This window comes from Centroberyx gerrardi, chromosome 24, assembly GCF_048128805.1.
Source record: "Centroberyx gerrardi isolate f3 chromosome 24, fCenGer3.hap1.cur.20231027, whole genome shotgun sequence".
NCBI classification, from domain to species: Eukaryota; Metazoa; Chordata; class Actinopteri; order Beryciformes; family Berycidae; genus Centroberyx; species Centroberyx gerrardi.
The window spans coordinates 22,455,467-22,474,085 of NC_136020.1; the positions used below are offsets into that span (position 1 = coordinate 22,455,467).

General features: G+C 42.5%; 2 protein-coding genes across 5 annotated transcripts in view; one reads left to right on the forward strand and one right to left on the reverse strand.

Annotated features, from left to right (window-relative positions):
* Positions 1–384: 384 nt before the first annotated feature.
* Positions 385–16,686, reverse strand: rbm17 (RNA binding motif protein 17). The gene is made up of 12 exons (XM_078282177.1): positions 16,582–16,686; positions 16,039–16,187; positions 15,791–15,907; positions 14,687–14,853; positions 13,672–13,784; positions 12,144–12,194; positions 11,886–12,024; positions 9,982–10,133; positions 9,472–9,522; positions 7,261–7,334; positions 5,471–5,642; positions 385–721 (listed from the first exon to the last, which is right to left on the reverse strand). The coding sequence occupies exons 2-12, from the start codon at positions 16,159–16,161 to the stop codon at positions 618–620; spliced, it is 1,263 nt and encodes a 420-aa protein (XP_078138303.1). The 5' UTR covers positions 16,162–16,187; positions 16,582–16,686; the 3' UTR covers positions 385–617.
* A 540-nt stretch (positions 16,687–17,226) lies between these two features.
* The window catches only part of il15ra (interleukin 15 receptor subunit alpha), a 20,992-nt gene continuing 19,599 nt past the window's right edge, over positions 17,227–18,619 (forward strand). For all 4 annotated transcript variants that reach the window (XM_078281853.1, XM_071896974.2, XM_078281854.1 and 1 more), the window contains exon 1: positions 17,227–17,390. In XM_078281853.1, coding sequence (XP_078137979.1) covers positions 17,315–17,390 — 76 coding nt within the window. In that variant the 5' untranslated portion in view covers positions 17,227–17,314. The remainder of the gene's footprint in view (positions 17,391–18,619) is intronic.

Below are 18,619 nucleotides of genomic sequence, written 5' to 3' on the forward strand. Positions count from 1 at the left end.
CAAATCAAATGGGAACAAATTCTTCATTACCCCGGGGACTATTTTCTGTGCTACGGAACTACTTTCCTGAGATGGAAAGCGTGTTTACGGTCGGCTTATTAAGTCGTTTGAGGAAAAAGTCGGCCGGCCCGGTGCATCGTGATGATGAAATAATATTCCTATAATATTCCTATAGTGGCTATTTAATAGTTTTTTAATACAATGGAGTTCTATGGCTATTTTCATAGGATTTGTTGACAATAAGAAATGCATTAAAAAACACCAGCCTTATCCTTTAAACTGCCATATTTAGTTTTGGATAATATAGTTTAAGACTTTGAGGACATGCTAATGAAAACAGAGCAACATCGTTTTAAAGCAAAAGAGTCGTTTATTGTCGTTTGCATGTCATAATCATACAGGGACAAAGATGTCAAGTTTATACCCTTTATTTTGAGTTCAATGAGACGTTTCTCATCACGGCTAAAAAAAAAAAAAAAAACCTACAGGGTCGACTCTTCACTACATACAGACTCAGAGAATATAAAAAGGGACGGGTTATTTACAGGTGGAGAGGAGGAGGTGTGTGTGTGTGTGTGTGTGTGTGTGTGTGTGTGTGGAGTCTGTCCAGGTGAACGTCACACCTGCTCCCCCAGGTCCAACACCCGAAACTTGTCCAGGTTGTAGAAGCAGGCTTTGACGACCCGACCGCCGAAATACCGTCCGTTCAGATCCACCACAGCTACAGGGAGGGAGGGAGGGAGGGAGGGAGGAGAGAGAGAGAGAGAGAGAGAGAGAGAGAGAGAGAGAGAGAGAGAGAGAGAGAGAGAGAGAGAGAGAGAGAGAGAGAGAGAGAGAGAGAGAGAGAGAGAGAGAGAGAGAGAGAGAGAGAGAGAGAGAGAGAGAATATGAATATTGAATACATTGCAGGAGTTATTTAGTGATGAAGAGTTGTCATTTTCTGGTGAACCCACTTTCCCTCAACCTGCCTCGTCTACTTCTGCAGTTACAGATTTCCTACATTTCCCAGAATGCCTTTCAACAACCCCCAGAGACACACGTCAAAGGAGCGTGAAGTTGTTGTTTTCAGTCAGGCGTATGGGCGTAGAAAGAGCTTGAAATTTTGGACATTCAGCGGTCAGTTCTGTCGCGTCCCCTCAAACCCTCAACCTGTCTCTCTGCTGCAGTGCATTCTGGTCTCTCTCCTGCTCCTGGGGTGGAGAAACTGGTCTCTCTCCTCTTCTACGATGGATTTCTCCCTGTATGATTGTTGAACGTCTCTCGGTGCAAAATGGCGGCTCTAGAAAGAAGCCCTCGCTCTTTGATTCTGAGGGACTGACACCAAAACCTGACGTTTACCGCTGATGTTTTACATCCTGAAACATTTTCTCATATCAAACTCCACTGTAGCTGCTGGAAACATCTGGAGGTGACGTCACCTCGTCTACGATTGGCTGGTTATCCACCAAGAAGAAAAACAACTAACTACTGGAGGGTGTTTTGGTTGAAGAAGAAATGATTTGTTTTGTGCAGAACAAACTGGCTGGATGATGCTGCTTGTCTGCGAGCGTCGGAGATAAAGACAGAGCAAGAAAATCGGTTCGTTCTTGGGAGAAATAATGACATCAGTGAAGTTTCCCGGGAAATCAACATCGATGCTGTCCTGAAGACTTGAGTTCAGACACACACACACACACACACACACACACACACACACACACACACACACACACACACACACACACACACACACACACCCGGGGGGAACCTTCCTCTAAAGAACTGACTGACTGACTGAGATACACAGCGTTCATTCTGTCCTGTCTAGCAGTTAACCTTATCAGAGGATGACCTCAGTGTGTGTGTGTGTGTGTGTGTGTGTGTGTGTGTGTGTGTGTGTGTGTGTGTGTGTGCCAATGCAGTAATGGGTCCAATCCATTTTCTTCCAAGGACAGTTATGACAGACCATGTCAGCACATTTCATGCCTTGCTGCAGGACTCTTCATCACAGGGAGTGAACACAGAGAGCCTCTGAACTGAACTCTGTGTGTTTGAGCCTCTTTAACAGCGTTACTTGTTTTTGACATTTAGCTGATGCTCTTATCAGGGCTGAAGCCACTTTCAATTTCAAAGCTCCATACTGTTCCTTCATTTCTTGATTTGACTTCAGTATTTTGGTAACTCTGCCACATCACTCTGTACATGAAGATTATTCTTTACAGCGACAAATCTCAAACAAATCTGTGTGAGACGACGGGGTCTAGAACCACAGAAACGGTGTTGTCATATGTACATTGGGACAGCACAATATTTTCCCATACTTTTTATAACTTTTTGCACAATTTCCAAACTAACCAAGACTTGTTTACATGTTTGAACTAGAAAGCAACATTTCCTGAAGAGGTGTAGGCGAGCTGCAAGCTGCTGGATCCCCTCAGCAGCAGCAGGGTGTGACTTGGTGTTGCACAGTGGTTAACAGTGGCTGTCACAGTGTTACTAGGTGGTTACTAGGGTGTTACTTACTGGTTACTAGGGTGTTACTTACTGGTTACTAGGGTGTTACTTACTGGTTACTAGGGTGTTACATACTGGTTACTAGGGTGTTACTTACTGGTTACTAGGGTGTTACATACTGGTTACTAGGGTGTTACATACTGGTTACTAGGGTGTTACTTACTGGTTACTAGACATTAGAGCTGCAACAATTAATCGATTCATCGATTAGTTGTCAACTATTAAATTAATCGCCAACTATTTTGATAATCGATTAATCGGTTTGAGTAATTTCTTAAGAAAAATAAGTCAAAATTCTCTGATTCCAGCTTCTTAAATGTGAATATTTTCTGGTTTCTTTACTCCTCTATGACAGTAAACTGAATATCTTTGGGTTGTGGACAAAACAAAACATTTGAGGACGTCATCTTGGGCTTTGGGAAACACTGATCGACATTTTTCACCATTTTCTGACATTTTATAGACCAAACAACTAATTGATTAATCGAGAAAATAATCGACAGATTAATCGACAATGAAAATAATCGTTAGTTGCAGCCCTACTAGACATTTACAATTGGTTGCTCAGGTGTTCTTAAGTGGCTGCTAGTTGATCACTACTGGTTGTTAGGGTGTTACTAGGTGGCTGCTAGTTGATCACTAGTTGTTGCTAGGGCGTTATTAGAGGCTCTGACATATCAGCGCTGCAAAATTATTGACCTGTATTGGCCATACACAGATATTGGTATTCTGATTTATTTCACTGATAATGTATCAATCAAATTAACAGAGAAAATGACATTTTGACACAGTTACCTACAGATTTAAGGTCATGTTCTCACTAAAGTGTTAGTGTGACACAATATATTGATATTAAATCGATATCGTGATATGAGACTAGATATCGTCTTAGATTTTGGATATCGTAATATTGTGATATGGAATAAGTGTTGTCTTTTCCTGGTTTTAAAGGCTGCATTACAGGAAAGTGATGTCATTTTCCTTACCAGACTGTTCCAGCTGTTCTATTATTTGCCTTTACCCACTTAGTCATTATATCCACATTACTGATGATTATTTATCAAAAATCTCATTGTGTAAATATTTTGTGAAAGCACCAGTAGTCATCCCTACAATATTATACAATATCGATATCGAGGTATTTGGTAAAAAATATTGTGATATTCGATTTTGTCCATATCGCCCGGCCCTACACGGGACCTCTGAGAGAAGATTCAGTTGGATACAGAAACCTGATGTTGGTAGACATGTGTTTTGGTTTTGGGTGAGATCGGGTTTAAATGATGTCAGTTCTGACGAGTGACAAACTTCAGAGGCTGACGAGTCCGAGCTGAAGCTGAAGCTTTTACCCAAAGAGACAAATTGAAGGTTTTATTTCCAAAGTGACGTTTACATTTAACAGAATCACAGAGGGGAAATCCAGAGGAGCCGGTTCAAACCCCCGATGCCGACCTGCCGACTCCCTACCGGCTCCAGACCCCGACCTCTGACCTCCCCGTCTTTCCTCTAAAGTATCTCATCATTACCACCTACAGCTGTATCGTATCGTTATATTTTTCCATGTCTGTCCTGCTTTCCGGGCGCTGTGATGTAAGCGCGGCGCCGCAGCACCTCAGGGAGACGCTGGGTTGCTGGGCCAGGTGTGATGCAACACCTCAGGGAAACCAGTCTCACCTTCTTTCTGATCTGGGCCGACCCATTTAGAGCGGGACACACTTTCACAGCACATTAATGGAGCGGTTATGCAATTGCATATAAAACGTCATTATTACATAAAGCCGGTATTAAAAATGAATCAGTTTCTTAGATGTTCAGACATAAGACAGACCGCAGAGTGAACTGGTGAAGGCAGAATCATCACACACACACACTCGTTCTCATCGTGACGCGTCTGCACCGAGGTCGCTTCAAGTTTGGAGCATCAAGGACCAAAAAAGTCGTTTTATTTGTGAGGCAAAAGGACAAGATGCATGTTTTCTAATCAAGCTGCTCCTGTTGAAGGTTACAGGAGGAAAAGACGAAATCAATGAAATCCAAAAACAGCCTGTAGTATCGGACCGACAACTAGGCATGGGACGATATGAAAATTTCATGTCACGATTATCCTGGCCAAAATAATTGCGATTCAAGATATTATCCCGATAATCAACTCTTAAAATGGCACTAAAACATACTGGAATCACTTTACCTTACATTTTGTTAAGAAACAAATATTTTTATTGCATCATAGGACACATCTTTTTTTTTGTGAACATCCTTTTTAGTGAAAAACAAACAAGGACAGATTCAGACTCTCGCCAACACCCAGCAGGTAATCACAGTTCTGCAGGTGGGCTCCTCATCTCTCTGTCCTCCCTTAGTTTTGAATCCATAGTATTTCCACATGTCCGATTTAACTTTTTTGTGTGTGTGTGGGATACAACGGGCAAGCCGAGCCTTCAGCCATGGTGACGACTGACTGGAAAGATGCCGGCTCCCCCTTGTGGCAATTCAAAATAAATCAGGAAATCAACAGGACTGTACGTTAGTGAGCTAGACAGCTGTTTCAAGTCACTCGTGAGGATATTCACGATTATCCCGATAATGGAAATTGTGTTTTTAGTGTGTTTTTATCGCGATAAAAGATCAAATCTTATATCCTCCCATCCCTACCAACATCTAAAGCGGGTAATTTAGCCAGGAGAATACCACTGTTCAGATGTGTGGACAAAATATGAATATTATGTAGTGTAGCTGGTCTCCAAACACACACGAGGCAAACTGCAGAACCGGCAATCAAACACTGTTAATGTCAATCTGCCGCCTGCCGTGTTTCCACCGAAGAGTCAAGTGTGGAGCGTCAAATTTCTGCTGTCAGCTTATCAGGCTTTAAAAAAGGGCTTAAGTCTCATTCAGGCAAGAGCTACAGTACACAGATGCACATCTAAGCCGGCGAATCCGACAAATAAACACACCAAAAAACAGAAAACACACCGACCTTTGATGGCCGACTCCACCCGCTCAAACTCCAGGAATATCCTGACGGCTTCGTCGTCCGTCACGCCGGCGATCTCAAAGATGACACATTTGATCACTTTGCCGTATTTCTCGCACTCCTCTTTCGTCTCTCCCTCCAGGTCTTCGTCCACCTCTCCTCGACCCACCATGTTCTGCAGAGCAAACACACACACACACACACACACACACGAGCTTTATTCACACGGACCGCTGTTATGTTAATGACTTGCCCCCAAACTCTGTGATTTCATGGATCAAAATCTGTATTTGACGTAAATTACCAGCATTAAAATACATTAATTATCCAAAAAAAAAGAGACATTCTTAAAACTGTGACACCCACAGAAACTGATCCTGGATCCGGCTCAGGAGTGAACAGGGTGTCAGAAACAAAATTATGGTAATTTATAAGAAAATACCTCTAATTTCTAGGGATAATGAACTTTGCTGAAATCATGTGTGACCTGGATACAACTGGATAAAAGTGAAGATTTTAAAAATTGTCACTTCCTGACAAAACTTGGGAGTTTGCACTAAAATTTTATTCAAAACCGTCCGCTAAAGATTCCACTGCTGCCTCCATCTTTCATGACAGGAGGAAGAGAGAAATCATCAAAAAAAAAAAAAAAAAGACAAATAAGAAAAAGAAATTGTGCTCCAAACAAAAACAAATGATGTCTGAAAATGCCGAGAGTTGGATTCGCACGGGATTAGTGTCATCAGGGAAAAACTTGACTTCACCAAAATATGGGAGGTAATTTGCGCCGGAACTTTAACGTTAAAATTATTGACGATCTGCACAGATTATTAAAAATCACCGGTCGTCTGCGGGTCACATTAGAGCCGCGCGAATACGGCTGAAGCTCGGTCTGAGCGGGGAGGGAATGTCGTTTCCACCGCTGAAATTAAGTGATTTTACTCCCCAAACACGATTTAGGATGATATCAGGACAGAAAACTCTCAGACAGACTTGTTCAGTTATTTTCTCTCGTCTCCAAACTCATCAAGCTTATTTTAGGATTTCTTTAGTGAAATCATCTCACTGCACTGACTGATAATTTTACCGGTTTCAACGAATTTGACTTGTTTTCCCAGGAGAATGTAACTTGCTTCAGGACATTTTCTTGGTAAAAGTGAAATTGTCTTGGAGAAAGTTTCTTGTTTCCAGATTTTCTTCATTGATTTATGATGATTTCTTGAAAGAAGAAGTCATATTGGCATGAATCAAGTGAAATTTACTGAAACCAGCAGATTATCTGCCAGTGCAGAGAGAGAATTTGACTAAAAATATCATGAGATAAGCTGATAGGTCTGGAAATAAAAGAAAATCACTGGACAGCTTGTCATTTTTTGCAGTGTGTTTTCCATCAAACTCCCTCATCTGCTGTCAGTCCAGCAGCAGCTGTATCACAAGTCTGTATTTGATGCAAATTACCAGCCTTGAATATGGTAATTATTCAAATAAGAGCCATTCTTTACCTGCCACGCCCACTGAAACTGATGCTAGATCTGACCCAGGAGCAAAGCTGGGTGTCAGAAACAAAATTATGCTAATCATTTAAAAAAAACAACTCATTTCCACAACCTGATCACACAGAGAAGTTTTCACCTTTTTTTCTGTGTTGCACTCTGAAGAACTGTGTGTCTATTTCTAACAAAGACACTTTTGAAGAATAATATTGTAATACACAGATACCATAAGGACTTTTGGTATCTTTGTAGACTACACACACACATTTCACACACACACACACAGTAAGTAAGCCTTACCCGCAGCAGGACGACTTTGGTTGGGCATTTGAGGATCTCTGTGAGCGGATTGGCCTCCGACTTCTTGGAGTCCGCTGATTGGACGAAAACAGAGACGACGGTCACATGTGTGTTTTCCTCCAGAACAGAAGAGTTACTGTCTACTGGTTAGCAGAGGAACACACTACTGTCACACTGTGAGGACACTGAGCAGATGGATATTACTACACAAATATATACACAAATTAAACTTATTTTTTGGCCCCTTTCTCTATCTGTGCATGTGTTATGATGCTGGGATGTGTCCAAACTGCATCAATTATTACCAATATCATATTATTGTTTTAATTTCAGGGAAGTTCTCCATATGAGCTTATGGCTTCTATAACTACGTCTCTTTTTCTTATGTGTAAATACAAAAATCAACTGGAAGTAGTATTCATTATTCGCTTTTCCCACCCAGATTTTATTTTTTTCGTCCCAAGCGGTCCAGGGATTCAAACCGGCGACTTTTTGATCACGAGCCAGTTTCTCTAACCTCTAATTCTTTTCTCTAATTTCAAGTGTCTCATTCCAAATCCTTATCCCGTATATCCATTTTGTAAAAACTACACCAGCCTGAAATTCACTCAGTAATTCAAAAACACAAAAGTTATATCCTCAAAAACAGAATTATTTTACGAGGAAAGGTCTTAAGACGACTCCCAACTTCATTACAATAATTTTGTAATGGCAGGTATCCATTATTTCAAAATGCAGGACGTTTCATTTTCTCTTTTGGAAGGAAACTCTTCGCCTGGTTGAATCTGTACTACACTGACACCAACAGACCAGCGGCTAAATGAGGAATACTTCAATTTCACTACTATATAATTTGAGATATGACAGTGAGAGAATATATAAGAATGCTGATTCTAGTGCCTGTAAAACACCCGTAAACCGACAGCGACGCCTGCTGGGCAGAAGTGAACACTGCAGCCGGTGAGCAGCAGATTATTTGATTAATGAAGTTAACTGTTACAACTTAAAGCCATAATACATACAGCATTTACTGCCTCAAACGCTGGGATTTAACTCTAATTATTTCCTTCTTGCCACTTCTTCCACCTTCATTAACCTACAACTGAGCTGATTAAATTTGACCTTTTGAAAACTAGTTTATTTAACTCTACATCTTTAACAGAAACAGCAGATAGAAAACAATAAGTGTGCCTCTTGTTTATTTAGATATTCAGCCACTACTACCTGACACAGGGTTCCCACACCTTCTTAAACATCAAATTCAAGGACTTTTCAAGGACTTTCCAGGCCCAATTCCCTCAAATTCAAGGACCCAACACGGCATAGTTTGAGACGCGGATCAAGGTTAATTACTGTTACAACACTGAGAATTTTTATAATGAGAACTAGCAGCTTTACAGAAGCTCACAGACAATTAAAAAGAGAGAGAGAGAGGCTTGAATGTGTGAACACTTCTCAACTGTGCTATTTACTAACGTTAAGTAAAAAAAAATCAAAAGAACTTCAATTTCTATTCTTGCACAAAATATATAAATTCAAGCACTTTCAATGACCCATGTCTATTTATGTCTATTTTCAAAAACTTTCATGGCCTTGATTTTTTTTTCTCAAATTCACAAACTTTCAAGGATTTCAAGGACCCGTGGGGATCTTGCTGACACATTTGCTGCAGGAAAGACTGGAACATTGTTTTTAATTCTGTATCAAGTCATATCCAACTGCAAACATCTTCTCCTCCATGATAAAACCCCCAAAATCAGTGATTCTGTGATCTGTAGAGCAGACTGGAGAATTGTGTTTTTCTCTCTCTCCATTCACTGCCATCGTCTGGAGGAACAGTCTGAAAATCACTTCTAGCACATAAAGGAAGTGAATCTCTTTCTTTATGTTTATTAAACCTTTCAGTCTGAACAACCCAAGCTACTATCAAACATCAGCATCACTTTAATGTGGATCAGTTTGGGGTTTTTAACACATGAAAAGGTTTGAACACAACAGAACATTTCTACTTTCAGTTAGCGTGAGACTGAGACAACACACACACACACACACACACATACAGATATACACACATGCACACGCACGGACATGTACGCATGCACACACACACACACACACACAGACAGACACACACACATATATAGTACGAGACAACAGGGTATGACAGGATATTATGTGCATGGGAGAAATAAAATGGGAGTGGAGGCCAACCTGCAGAGCCTCCGCCTGAAGTCTCAGCAGCACCTGACTGGCTGGATCCTGCTGCTCAGTCACACACACACACACACACACACACACACACACACACAAAATGATAAAATACAAAGACACACACACAAAACCACAGGGAGACAGCCAAACGATGCTAAACTGAGGCTGAAAACGGCGTCACTGATGGATGAAAGACGTAAAAACAGTGACAGTGAAACTTCACTGAGGATGAAACTACAACCGAACGCGACTAGAAGACCACGGTTTTATCTACAGGCGAGACGACAGAGACGACAGGAGGACAGGACACTTTCCATGCAGCTGACAGAATAATGCGTGAATAAAAAAACAGACATTTAAAACGTAGAGAAAGAGGAAGCGGCTTTTTTTTGCAACCGTTAGATAAAAGCAGAGAGTGGGAGGGAACGAAGAATAGAGAAAGAAAGAGAGAAATATCCAACGCTGACCGTGAGAGAGAGAGATGACAGAAAACACGGAGGGCGTAGTTACGTTTCTCGGCGGCGTCTCCGATGATGATCTTCCCTCCTCTCTTGCTGGTCTTCTCAACAGACAGCGCGGTGCTCAGGCCCTGCTCGTGCTTCCCCAGGCCCTGGCCCTCCCTGAAGCCGTACTTCTGCATGATCTTATGGGCCACCGTACCTCTGCCGGCATGCAGAAGAGAAGAGAAGAAGAGTTAGGAAAACAACGCTGGGGCGAGAGCAGGAGAGGGGCGCCCAAGACGCCCAGAGGTGACTAACGGAGGTCTGGAGACTTTCTCGCCACAAAATGTTAGATTAAGGAGACCTTGAGGCCTTTCGATTGGCTAAACTGATTTCTCCATCCTGCAAACGCCGCCTTAGGATTTGGAATCAAGCCTCTGTCTCTGTTGGCTTCACAGTTCTGGCTAAATCCCAGATTCAGATCGGATCACGACCAAAATCAAATCAATTGTTTCTTTGCCCGAGGCTGACCTGTCCTAGGGATGCACCGATACCGATACTGGTATCGGTATCGGTGCCGATACCAGGCTAAAATGGAATATCGGTATCGGAGATTTTACCCAAGACTAAAATCTGATACCGAAAGCCATGAGTAACATGTAAGAAATAAAAGCAAACTGTCTTGATTTTATGCATTTGTGGCACATAGAAGCCTGTATTTCTCAAACAGTGGGAAAAACAAGGATTTTATCTCAATAATTTTGTCCATTGACCCCAAAGTAAGGAAGTAAGCCTGCACTGTTCAGTAAAAGTAATGGATCGGATCTGTACTCAGTATCGGCCGATACTTAAACTTTCATACTCATAATCGGTATCGGCATTGAAAATTGGTGCATCCCTAATCTGTCCGGTGAGTTTCAGTTTTTGAGACAGACTTGCTGACAGACAAAATGACTAGCAGGTGAAAACAGAACCAAAACGGAGCACAGTAATAAGCAATGCTAACTGGTTGAATGAAAGCCTCAGCATTGGACTAATCTCAAACTAACGGAGGTCTGGAGAATTTCTCGCCAGACCAAAAGGAGACTTTGTGCCATTCAGTTGGCTCCGAGTGTGACAACACACGACGCCCCGGGAACGGCAGCTCTGGTTTGTTTTTCTGTCCGGACAGAAACAATTTTAGCCACGTTAACGATAAAAATGGATGAAAACTTCACCTTAAGACTCGCTTCTGTTCTGTCGGCAGTTAGCTCTCGAGCGGATGAAGCCTTTACAGCTTCTGATGTAATGCTGCGTCTACCGGCAGGCTACGGTAAAAGTTTGATTTGTCAAACCTAGCCGACAGCCAGTGATGCATTATGGGAGAGAGAAATGTGTAGTTTTAGTAGTCTGTCCTCTCACGTCAGTAATGGTGGAACAGGCGGCCGGGCTTAAAGGCCAAAGGGCTTGATGCTGCGTTAATGCTGTTTGAAGTCCAGAGGAAACTTCGGGACTCGTTGCTAGCAGGACGACACACAGCTGAGCACCGGCGAATTTGGTGCTTCTTAAATTTTTTAGGGGTGTCAAAATTTCTGCAGCTGCTCCTAAGTTTTGCAGGTTAAAAAAAAGTGAATTTACAGCTGTGTTTTGACTCAAAACCTTTTATCCTTACAGTTTTACTGTTTTTATTCCCCCTCCTATACGTGTCTGCCCACTCATTTTGTTGTCATTTGTTTTGTCTATGCTGCTGTTGTTGCCATGTTTCACTGTTTTTATCTGTTTCGAGTGTGTTTCTCTTTTTTATGCATTGTAAGGCGACCTTGGGTGTCCTGAAAGGCGCCCTCAAATTAAATGTATTATTATTATTATTAAAACAACTTCAGAAAGCGAATAAATCTCATCTCGTATTAGAAGTAAATGGCAGTAAATCCAGTATATCCCATACATTGCATATCAATGGTGTGTGTGTGTGTGTGTGTGTTGTATCCCACCCACCCCATGTTGGCCAGGAAGGAGTTGGTGGGTCCGGGCGGCGAGCGCGGCCGGTCCGACTCCTCGTAGACGGGCGGGGGGATGGCGGCCTTGGAGCCTCTGGCAGGACGACCTTCATCCTCGTAGGAGAAGGAAGACGAGCCTGACGGGAGACGGTTCGCATCACATCAACACTTCAGGGTGGAAATCCTTGTGAAAACTTTTTTTTATTTGCACACAGATTAAGAAAAACACGATCCAGGCTGAACGGAGCCGACTCACCGTCTCTGTCCACCAGCGATGAAGGAGGGGCGATGGCTGCTCCACCCATACCTGAGAGAGAGAGAGAGAGAGAGAGAGAGGGAGAGAGAGAGAGAGAGAGAGAGAGGGAGAGGGAGAGAGACACAGAGAGAGAGAGAAATAGAGACAGAGAGAGAGAGAAAGAGAGAGACAGAGAGAAAGAGAGACAGAGAGAGAGAAAGAGAGAGACAGAGAGAGAGAAAGAGAGCGAGAGAGAGAGAGGAGACAGACAGAGAGAGACGAAGAGAGAGAAAGATCAAATTCTGGCAACATTTGAAAAACAGTGACCCCCACTCATACCATTACAAAGCCCTGCAGTACCAAGAGTTGAGCAAAACCAGAACCAGTCCCCTCACTCAGCTGGTCCTGACGCTCAGTTCACTAACACGCACTAACACTTCACAGCCTCAGGACCAGAACATCAGAATCCACCAAATTATAACTCAACAAAAACTAAATTATATTACTTATTGGGACACACAAACTAAAAACCAAAATAAAATGCAATGCTATCTGGCCCTAAAAAGACAGAACACTGTGGCAGAATATCTGCACACAGTGACTGAGACCAAACTGAGAACCACCTTGACAAAGTCCAGACTCAGTGAGCACGGCCCGGCCGTGGAAAAAGGCCGACACAGACAAACATGGCTGCCGGCAGAAGAGAGGCTGTGCTCACACTGCGACACGGGAGAGGTGGAGACAGAGCTGCACTTCATCATCACCTGTCCTAAATATAACCAAATTAGAAATTACTATTACCCAAAAATCGAACAGATCCACCCAAATTTCAGAAGCCTCCCTGACATCAGCAAACTAGCCGTCCTACTGGGAGAGGAGAAGACAAGCTGCAACACAGCAGCTAAATATATTGTGACATGCCACAATCTGAGGGACAGCGAGTGAGCACCCCGTCCACCCACACACACACACACACACACACACACACACACACACACACACACACACACACACTCACTCACACTTCAAACCAGTCCCAGAATGAGTTTTTTGTTTTTTTTTGTCCTTTTACATTTGTATATAATTGATGTTACAATTGTAGTAACAGTAGTAATAGTGTAATGTTTCTATTTTACTTGTTTCACACTGTTCACATTGTTCATATTGTTATACACATGTAATATGCTTTGGCAATATAAATGTGTACATTTTGTCATGCCAATAAAGCACCATTGAATTGAATTGAATTGAATTGAAAGAGAGACAGAGAGAGAGAGAGAGAGAGAGACGTAAGAGTGAAAACTTTCTAGCTGCTGCTACTTTGACAAATACTGCTCTCAAAAAAGTGAAAAATTGAAAATCCATGTTCCATCCAAAAGTGCAGTAAGATCATTTGGTTTCCATAATGATGCAGCTCTACAGTGAAGTGATAAAAAAAGAGAGAGGAAAGAGGAAAAGCACATTCCTGACTGAACGGCTTCATGAAGCATCTCACCTCAACACAAAAACCAAAGAAACAGGATAAGACAATAAAAAAAGATCCACTCGCCTCTTTTCCTCCGCTCCTTCTCGTACTCCTCGTCCTCGTCCGAGTCGCCCTCCGCCGCCGGGAAGCGAGAGAATCCGCTCGGAGCTCCGCCCTCGTGCCGGTCCTTCCTCTTCCTGACACACACACACACACACACACACACACACACACACACACACACAGAGCTCCAGGTTAAAACCAGCATGGTAGCGATGGAATTCACACTAACTGCTTCTAAATTTATTTTCATTCACTTCCTTTTTAAGCTTTTACACTAAATTGTGCTGAAATTGAAATAAAAGATGTTTATATTTGCCTTGTAACAGTGGAATAATGCAAGAAAAAAAAAAATATATATATCCTCTACAGATTAATATTACTTAATTACTTAACTTTTTCAGTTTACAGACTTATATTTTTTGGTTGTTCTACCATTTTCCACGATGTGCTTTCGCAGATTCTGTTGTGAATTAACTTGTCACCCCGTTGTTTTTGTTTCACCCAATGCATGCTGGGAGATGGTCTAGCCCTCTATGACAGTGATTCTCAACCTTTTTCGCCCCTTAATTTACCAGCCACAGACCCCCATTTGATGAGATTTTGTCTCTCGGACCCGAATCTGAGAATATTTTTATTGTCAGATCTGATTTTGTCCAGAACTCCATGACTGTCTGTATTGCAGGTAGAGAGATAACAGAGAAACTATGATCAGAACAGTCATTCTTCTACATTCTCTAACTGTGTTCACTTCTTGTAAATGAAATAATGCTGAAGTTTAACAATTCATCAGTTTGCTGGGGACCCCCTGGAACCCCCTCAGGGACCCCTGGTGGTCCCCGGACCCCACGTTGAGAACCACTGCACTATGATCCTCAGTCAAGAAAACAAATGAATGAATTAAGTTTTGTTTTTTTCTTTCTGTTCACGGCGGGATATTTTCAGTTTTTAGAAGCCGTTTTTATCTGCACCAATTTGTATTTGTGTTCTCCTGGATTATATTTCTGTGTTGAGTTTTGTCCCGCTGCAGCTGCCGTACTTCTCTCTCTCCTCGATCTCCTTCTGCCTCTCCTGCTCCCTCTGCCTCTGCCGCTCCTCTCGGTGTCTCTTCACCACCTTCTCGTAGTCATTGGGGAACATCGGGTCGTACTCGTCCGCCAGCGGGATCAGGACGTCGCCCGACGAGAAGCCGCCCGGCGCCGCGTCCTGACGCACACAGACAGCCGGCGTGAGAGAGTGTGTGTGTGTGTGTGTGTGTGTGTGTGTGTGTGTGTGTGTGTGTGTGAGAAACAAAACATATGAGCATTCCGGGTTTTCCCAATTAGCTCAGTTCATAGAAAAGAGAGAAAGAAATAATAATTAAGCCTCTTCAGTAATTCAGTTCAAAGCATTCTCATTTAAGGCTCCATCAGGAAGAATTTACCTTCTTATTTACAATCTATATATAACAGTTTAAAGCTGCACTAGACAGACAGACAGTCAGTAGATAAACACCACAGACAGACAGACAGACAGACAGTCAGTAGATAAACACCACAGACAGACAGAGACAGATAAACACCACAGACAGACAGACAGACAGACGGTCAGCAAACACCACAAACAGACAGTCAGTAATAAACACCACAGATAGACAGACAGTCAGTCAGTCAGTCAGTAGATAAACACCACAGACAGACAGTCAGTCAGTCACTAAGCAGATAAACACCACAGACAGACAGACAGTCAGTAAACACCACAGACAGACACAGAGACAGTCAGTCAGTAGATAAACACCACAGACAGACACAGAGACAGTCAGTCAGTAAGTAGATAAACACCACAGACAGACAGTCAGTCAGTAAGTCAGTAAGTAGATAAACACCACAGAGACAGTCAGTAGATAAACACCACAGACAGACAGTCAGTCAGTAGATAAACACCACAGACAGACACAGAGACAGTCAGACAGACAGTCAGTAGATAAACACCACAGACAGACACAGAGACAGTCAGACAGTCAGTCAGTAGATAAACACCACAGACAGACACAGAGACAGTCAGACAGACAGTCAGTAGATAAACACCACAGACAGACACAGAGACAGTCAGACAGACAGTCAGTAGATAAACACCACAGACAGAGTCAGCAGCAGCTCATCACCTTGAGTCCAGCAGCAGTGTGTGGTGGAGTGTCAGTGATCTGTCTGTCGTCACTGGAGCCTCCTCTCTTCAGATCGATGACAGGAGCCAAGACCGTGGCCTGCTTCATCCGCTGGGTCTGCACACACACACACACACACACACACACACACACACACACACACACACAGTCAGTCCTGACTCCAGCTCCTGCAGCAGGTCTCACTTCAGCCCCCCCCCCCGGCCTGTCAGTTGTCAGCTGTCTGTTACCTTGGCCTGGGTGAGCGCCGCCTTCTTCACCTTCAGCTGGGACTGCAGCAGCTTGAAGTTCTTGGACCAGCCCTCCGTCTTGGTGTCGCTGGCCGCCACGCCCAGGTCGTCGTAAAGCGACATTGTTGCCCTGAAGAGCTTCTGTTAGCCTAGAAGCAGAGGATACTTTCACTCAGATTCAACTTAATAGTCTAAAGTCACCTCGCTGTCCTGTCAGAGAGACCCGGGCTGCAGTCTGGGACGGAATGGAGGTCCGACCTGGACGCTAGCAGCAGGCTAACGGCTGCTTCGCTTAACGCTGTTTAGTTCAGCACGTGCATAACATCTCCGACTCATTTTTCAACTGTATAAATCACTAAGTAATCACTGTTTAATCAATATTATAGATTATCTGCCTGGATACCTGAGCGGGTCAGGGGGAACTGGCTAGCTACCGTTAGCTGGAGCTAACTTAACTAAACAGTCTGTCTTAACGAATTAGCCGATGTGAAAGAAACATTAGCATAACTTCGTGTTATTGACGTCGCCTTGCTTTCAACTCACCGGTTTTAGAAATATCTGGACATTAACCAAATTAAACTACATGTGTTATAAAAGGTGTATCAGCACATTTAGCTCCTTGTTGCATGCAGCGGAAGGCAGCAGCACAACAACAAAACTAAGCGCAACAGTCAACGACGTTTACCGACACTTTACGGTCTTCCGCCGCCTGGCGGTTGGAGGACCGCGAAATAGTGCTGCGTTCAAGTCCACTGAGAAAGACGGTAAATACGAGCTTCCCTCGTTACACCGTAGTAACACCGACAGAGATCTGTCCGGTCACCTAGCAACCACTAGTAATTACTTAGAACCTGTAGGAGACATAAAACATGATGTGATACGTTCATTGTATTTACAAAAATCAGTTTAATTTAATCTCATTCAATTGCTTAACATCCAAGTAAGCAATAAACACATTTAAACTCTTTCTTAAAAATTAAGACACTTTTCAATGAAGCTAGCACATTCATTTTCTTCACAAAATGTCACCTCATCTAATTTAATGATAGTCCAGAAGTGTCGGTGCGGGACTAAACATTGCCGCTCCCGTCGACCAATCAGAACAGGTAAAACCCAGGAAGGGCGGGAACAGAAGCTGCGGGTTGAACAAGGCAGCGAAAGCGAAACCAAAGTGACAGAAACCAAGCCGCAGGACCCGGAGGAGGGCTGAGATAATGGTGTTCACCTTGCTCGGGTTTAATGGCAAACCGGTTTTAAACCCGAACAGAGCCGCCAGATGGATCTGGGTTCAATCTCTGCTTTTATAACGACGATGTGTCTGCTGGGAGTCGCGCCGACCGGCTCGGATGGAGGTTAGTGCAAGAAAAAGAAAAAAGGCAAAATTAAACACACTTCACACGACAAAAAGCGTTTTCAAGTATGCCGAAATTGTCAAAACAATGTGTGTAGATTAATTTAATGTCCAAAAAATAAACACAAAATCTTGAATTGAAGAGAACGAAACTTAAAATTACGACGTTGAAGACGTGCGTGATGACACGTCTTCAGTTCAAGTTTTGTTTTTATTTTGTTGACATGGCAAAAAAAAATTTGTACGTGTAAAAGAAATCCGTTTTGACATTTATTTAGGTCGGGAAAGAAGCTGTGATATAGCATCGACAGGGGAGGAAAATGTATTTCCACTGTCCAAAAATATTTTAAATCAATGTCATCTACATGGACAAATACATTTTGATACATTTTGAAGTATTTTCTCTCACATAGGCCTACGCAATGGTTTTTTTTTTCAGTATGGCCGTGAACACAGCGCTGTAATACCTAGGCCTATGTAATATGAATATTATGGGAATATTATGATATGATAGGGGGAAAAAATACAAAAACATCACAACAAGGTCTCTATTAACTCACTATTGAGGACACAGACACTCTGTAAATCCCTATAGGAATATCATAGTGATTTTTCGTTTGGAAATAATGTGAAATGTTAGAATGAATTGGATTTTGAGTTGATTTTGATTCATAATTGCTGTGTATGAGAGAGCATAAATTGATGCCATGCCTGTCAACAATCATTTGACAAAAACAAGAATAAGCAGCTATAAGTCCTACAGCAGGTTAACCACGTTTTCCTGTTGAAGGAAGTGGGGTTTAAAGTGATGTACTGAAGATGTACTGAAGTGATAGTTTTTTTTTTTTTTTAGCTCTTCAGTGTTTCCCACAAAATTTTAATGTATTTGTGGTTGGGGTTGGGGGGGGGGGGGGGGTTAGTGCCTTTTTATTCTTGTATTCTCTTATATTGTCAATATATAGGCTAATATCAATAATATCCATTACCTGGATGGCTGAAAAATAATCTAATGTAATCCATTTTAAATAGTTCCATTTGTCAAACAAATAACTAACCTGTAGATATCTAAAGTACTTTGTGTCAAAGGTAACATAACATAACATAGCTTGTTTTTGTCTACAAGGTGAAGAATAGAAATGAGACTCCTTTTAGAGAGAAACCTGCTTTCTGCCCCTCTGCCCTGCTTCTCTCTGTGCTGTCAGTCTCCCTGTATCTTTACATCGTTACATT

Bases quoted from the DNA above. Each gene is read 5' to 3' on its own strand.
- rbm17 (XM_078282177.1), bottom strand. From the start codon at position 16,161: ATGTCGCTTTACGACGACCTGGGCGTGGCGGCCAGCGACACCAAGACG. The intron at 10,134-11,885 runs GTGGGTGGGATA...GCATGCCGGCAG, and splicing joins TCCTTCCTGGCCAACATGGG to AGGTACGGTGGCCCATAAGA. The intron at 722-5,470 runs GTCGGTGTGTTT...CCCTCCCTGTAG, and splicing joins GGTGGAGTCGGCCATCAAAG to CTGTGGTGGATCTGAACGGA.